Below are 6064 nucleotides of genomic sequence, written 5' to 3' on the forward strand. Positions count from 1 at the left end.
GAGTGATGTTGGCTACATTCACATCCAAAGACAAATAAAAAGTGGCTGCAATAAATACATTGGCTTAAAATGGTGGCTAGCCATCTGGCTTTTCACATTAGATCAACTCCTGCATGACTGGAAGCTCCCCGGTGATAAATTGCTATCGCCAAGGATCCACTCACCTATTGGTTCTAAAACAAAGTAAGAATGATGTCAAAAGGAACACATGATGTGTTAAACACTACGGCGTTATGTCTGAGATGCTCATAAAATTAGCATGTCTCAGAGCTACTCCGTTTCATCCACCCTCACCAAAAAATTAACAATTTACAATTGGAACAAAAAAAGTGTCGAAAGCTAAAACAGACAGACACATACAAATATATAATATATATATTCTTAAAAAAATGGATTCTCTCTATAGGTGTTTTTTTTTTCCACAGCCCAGATGTACAATGCGTTTGCAATTTCTTACGCTTACATTTTTATATATATTTTTTTCCTTTTTAAAAACAGCGTCAGGATTTACTATTATAAAGAGATTTAAACATGCAGCCAAAACAAAAAGAACAAAACAAAACAAAAATGTAACAAAAACAATTCTAATTGCTAGAAAAGAAGCCAGAAGCAGCAGGATGAATCTACAGACAGAATCATTGTTGTTTTAATTTATGTGTGGTTTACTATGCTAGGATTCAGCCTTTCCTTCGCCCTAACAGCTCAGTCTGGACTGCAAGCGTTCATGAAGACATCGCGATTCTCAGGAATAATAGTTTCGCCCGGGCACCACGGCAGAGGTGGAAACCTCCAGCCTCTCCGCTACGTTTTTTTTTCTCTCCTTGTTTTCGGTCACGGTTTCCATTCCTCTGTGCCGCTTTAATTCTCACAGGAGTTTAAGGGTGTTGATGGGGAGATGTAGGGTAGTCTGATTGTATGTGAATGTGAGGGGCCGTTAATTACAATTTATTCACTAATCGCTTGGTTTTTCTTTACATGTTCCGATTGACAGGCGTGACATAGTTGCGTGGGAACATGCCCGTCTGGCTGTGACAGGCGCCCTTCCACCAGTTGGGGTCAGAGTTGTCCAGGACCTGAATGAAGTCTCCGCGTCTGAAGCCAAGCTCTCCGTCCTCCTGAGGGTCGAAGTCGAACAGGGCCTGCACGTATGTTGGATGCTGCAGGTACACAATAGACACGTGTAAATAACCCAATGATTTTTTTTTTTTTTTAAGAAATCTCTTATTTTCACCAAGGCTACATTTCTTTGATTAAAAATACAGTAAAAACAGTAATATTGTGAAATATTATTTCAATTTAAAACAATTAGGGATGCACCGAATGTTCGGCAACCGAAATTATTCGGCCGAAAATAGCAAAAAAAAAAATCTCTTTTGGTGTTCAGCCGAATAAGCGAAAAGACCGAATAAATTGTACCGTACAATGATGTGACGCGATCAAATAGCAACCAGCGCAGAGTGAGAGGCGTGCACTCTTTATAACACAGCACACATGTCAGCAGTGTGGAAGCATTTAAAACTGTCTGAGAAAGAGGCAGGGTGATTGTTGCTGGTTACTGTATGATGATTGAAATCGCGAAATGGCCTTAAACAGTTATTAAATAAACTGCAGAACGTTATGTTTTCTAATACACGCATGCATTGCAGGTATTCTGACTAGAGCCCGACCGATATGGGTTTTTTGGGGCCGATACCGATACCGATATTAGGGAGTAAAAAAAGGCCGATATCGATATACCGGCCGATATTCTTTGTGTATATTATAGTACAGTACCAGTCAAAAGTTTGGACACTTTCCCATTCGTGTGTCCACACATTTGACTGGTACTATATATAGAATACAGTATATACATAAACAGAATATATATACATAAACACATTTTTTGCAATGATCACTCAGATGTGGTGATCAAACACTTATAATAGTGACAGAGATATGTAAGGGCATTTAACAATTTAACAATAAACTTCTCATTCGAAAGCGGGCCTCTAGACGTACACTCGATTCGCGTTCGAGAGGGTTCCTCGAGCTGAAGGGATCCCCCGAATTTGGTGCGGATTCGCCGTGCCATTATGGAGATATGTCCGTTCAAAGTTTCAATGGTTTTCCATTAACTTAAGCTTCAAAAGTGTTTCATCCAGGTCGCCAGTAGCAAACAATGGAGCGCGCTCTGCTGGACAAACTAAGTAATTACACCATTTCAAGCATTTTATCTGCATTATATGTTCTGTAAAAAAAATGTTAATATCGGCGGCATATTCGCCGATACCGATATATCGGCGACAAGCTCATATCGTCCGATAATATCGGCAAAACTATATATCGGTCGGGCTCTAATTCTGACAGCGCTGCACGAACTGTCTGTTTGTTAACCAGGGTTCAAAGTAGAGACCTGTGTGGGACGGATTTTTCAGTCCCGCTCCCGCAAGATTCTGTCCCGCGCCCGCCCGCTCCCGCAGAAAACTGCAGATTGTTATATTTTCTAATGCACGCACGAATTGCATGTATTCTGACAGTGCTGCACGAGCTCGCGGCACCAGGGTTCGAAGTCCAAAGCGCGAGGAAAATCTGCGCTGAAACTGTTACTCGTCAGTTGCTCAGTAACATTTTTGTGAATTTTTGTTACAAGGCATGTGACATTGTGATACGTGCGACAAACATCTTCCCAAATTCGTAATGAGACTCATTTATAAATCTGCTGTTGTCAACAAAAAGAAGCACTAAGGTCTTCCTGCGCGTTTCCATCAAAATAAAAGTTGAGAAAAAGCAAGAACTCCATCAACATTCGTAAATGTTAGTATGTAATTTTACTGTTGTTCTGTAAAATAAAATAAAAAGTTAGACAATAATAATGATAATAATAATTACAACAGCTCTATTAATACATTATAACATTCACACAGTGTTCATATTGGGATCTGTAATATTTTCTAATGTTTTAAAAGAAGTTTCTTCTGCTCAGCAATGCTGCTTTCATTTACAAAAAATACATGCCTGATTTAAGAAGGGGGTCTGATGGCCAAAAAATATTATTTATTAACTTATTAATTTTAAGTTAAATTGTGCTTTGTTGGTATAGTTTCTGCTAGAATGTTAAAAAATGTTCAGTGTTAAATATTTTTAAATTATTGTTTTGTAATTGATTTTTTCTTTGAAAAGCAAGACAAAATAGTAAAAAGCACATTTTGGCTATTTAATTTATGCAATGGTGAAAAAAATTGGCAAAATACATGGAGGAAAAAAACTCGAAAAACCGTGTTCGGCCCAGTGTTTCATTTTGTTCGGTTTCGGCCAAGAATTTTCATTTCGGTGCATCCCTAAAAACAATATCTTAACATGTAATTTATTCCTGTGATGCAAAGCTGAATTTTCAGCATCATTACTCAGAAATCATTCTCATATGCTGATTTGATGCTCAGGAAAAATGTATTATTATTAATGTTGAAAACAGCTGTGCACCATGATGCATTTTTTTTTAAGGATTCTTTGATGAATAGAAACGGCATTTATTGGAAAAAAAAAATAACTGTAACAAAATAAATGTCTTTACTGTCACTTTTGATCGATTTAATGCATCCTTGCTGAATGTAAGTATTCATTTCCTTTAAAAAAATCTTTCTGACTCCAAACATTTGAATGGTTATATATATATATATATATAGTGAACGTATGGGATATTTACAGTACATCTGATATTTTAACAAACACCATGAATAAAGGCGATTTTAAGGCCCACTTTAACATGTAATCAAAAATCTATAGAGAGAGAGAGCGAGTAAATTTTGAGTAGGATGTTGGATGAATTTTCACGAATCAGTTCGGGATTATTCTAAACGAATGAACAATGACTGAACAGTTTATTCATCTGATCACTTCAAAATGTTGACAGAAGCTCCTGTTTGGCATTTTAACAGGTTTCAGTTTTTTTTAAATAATAAATATTAAACTTAAATATTAAACTTGCTATTATAAATTAATTTACTGATTTATTGATTTAAAAATGTATAAATAAAAATATTTTCTTCGTCTTCATTTTTTCCCCCCTAGTTATTGCAAACAACTATTCTAGTGCAGGTTATTCCAAAGGAAAATCAAAATGTAGTATCTTGCTCTTCCCGTGAATCTACTTTCCTTTTCTGTGGATGTCCCTTAGGCTAAATATCCTGTTTCACTAGGAAATGTGTCACATTACAGAAGTACAAGGGTTGCTAATGGTGATCCACATAAACTTTATGGATTAAAAAGGTAGAAACAAGCATACAGACCTGAGGCACCTGCTCGATGTCTCGTAGAAAGATCTGTTGGTTTCGGGAAACGGAAGTGGTGCGGTGATAGTCCACCAGCTCGTTGAGAGAGTTAAACTTCACGACCCACAGGAAGTACTTTCCAGCCCCATCACGCAGCACTTTGAAGTGCTGTACATCATTGCCAAACCTTCAACAACAACAAAAAAAGACTATAATATGAACATAAACACAACACTTTGTAACCTGCATGACAACTTCAAGCTTTATTTAATACTAAAGAGTGACATAATGCACTCCCTCCTGTGCCATGATCCATAAATAAAATGTTGCAGACTGGGCAGGCAGGTTACACAAGTGAATGGAGATCGGAGCGCATATTAATACATGCATGCAAACACAGACGAGATGGACAAGATAGACGGGAAGAAATGTGTGATTGCCCTGATGTCTATCTGAGAACTGAAAGAGACAAGAACAGAGGTGATTCACACGAGACGCATGATGACATTCAGATTTGTATCTGCATTACTGTACAGAAGTCTGGGGTCAGTAAGATTTAAAGTTTTTGTTCACCAAGGCTGCATTTATTTGATCAAATACAGTAAAAACAGTAATATCCTAAAATATTAATACAATTTAAAAAACCCATTTTCTATCTTAATATACTTTAAGATGTAATTTATTATTTATAAATACCATAAAATTAAATTTTTTTCCAAAAAGTATAATTAAAAATTGTGTAATTTTCAGCATCATTACTCCAGTCTTCAGTGTCACATGATCCTTCAAAAATCAGTCTAATATGTTGATTTACTGCTCAAGACACATTTCTTATTAGAAGTGTTGAAAACAGAAAACATTTGTCACATTGTAAATGTATTTACTGTCACTTTTGATCAATTTAATGCGTCCTTGCTGAATAAAAGAAAAAAAATTGTACTGACCTCAACATTTTGAACTTTAGTCTACATTAAAACATTTTACATTAAAATATATATAGAAAGAATCATAATAAAAAAATCTAAAAAATAAAAAAAAAATCCTAAAAGTTTTCTTTTACTTTTTTAAAATGTTTAAAGATTTTGAACAGTAGTGTGCATGCCTTACTTTCATGAGAAGCTTTGCATATAGGGCACTTAAAATGAGGATTAAAAAATTGTGAAAAAGCAGGATATGTACATAGTAAAAAGAGAAACAGACACAAAGACAGACAGACAGAGACACAGACAGAGACACAGACAGACTGACTGACTGACTGACTGACTGACTGACTGACTGACTGACTGCCTGACTGCCAGATAGATACAGTGCACAGCATAAATGAGTACACCCCCTCGGAATAAATATAAAAGATGTATTTTCTTAATGATCACTAATATAATTAATATAATTCATGGAAAGATGGCAAAATTGAAACATAGTAAACATATACTTAATAAAAACAACAGAATTACAGAATCTCTCACAGCAGCTCAAGAGTGTTAAGATTGAGTGAAATACATGTTCACTGAAGGATTTTCACCTTGGGAGAATGAATATCTTCATTGTCATGCTGAAAAAATGCCCAATAATGCAGGGAATGAGGGGAGGGTAGCATCTTCTGCTTCAAGTTTTTGTATTACATCACACAGTGGTGTGTGAATTCAACAGCTTTTGCCGGCTTTGAGACACTTGCATGTTATTTCTCCTGCTCGTTTTCTAGCAAAAATTCACTCGTCACTAAATGAAAACTTAAAGTGAAGACGTGATTATTTCAGGAGCTTTATCACAAGTCCATTGTTTTTGAATGTTGGTGCTACTTCTGCTATATTTTCACA

At 36.0% G+C, this 6064-nt stretch overlaps 1 protein-coding gene across 3 annotated transcripts in view; it reads right to left on the minus strand.

The window, feature by feature from the left end:
* Positions 1–370: 370 nt before the first annotated feature.
* LOC107672145 (growth factor receptor-bound protein 2-like) overlaps positions 371–6064 on the minus strand; it is a 55325-nt gene continuing 49631 nt past the window's right edge. For all 3 annotated transcript variants that reach the window (XM_016465245.1, XM_016465244.1, XM_016465246.1), the window contains 2 exons: positions 4266–4434; positions 371–1157 (listed from right to left, as the gene is read on the minus strand). In XM_016465245.1, the coding sequence (XP_016320731.1) occupies positions 972–1157; positions 4266–4434 (355 nt within the window). In that variant the 3' untranslated portion in view covers positions 371–971. The remainder of the gene's footprint in view (positions 1158–4265; positions 4435–6064) is intronic.

Source organism: Sinocyclocheilus anshuiensis, unplaced genomic scaffold (genome assembly GCF_001515605.1).
Source record: "Sinocyclocheilus anshuiensis isolate Anshui unplaced genomic scaffold, SAMN03320099.WGS_v1.1 scaffold12, whole genome shotgun sequence".
In the NCBI taxonomy this organism is placed as follows: Eukaryota; Metazoa; Chordata; class Actinopteri; order Cypriniformes; family Cyprinidae; genus Sinocyclocheilus; species Sinocyclocheilus anshuiensis.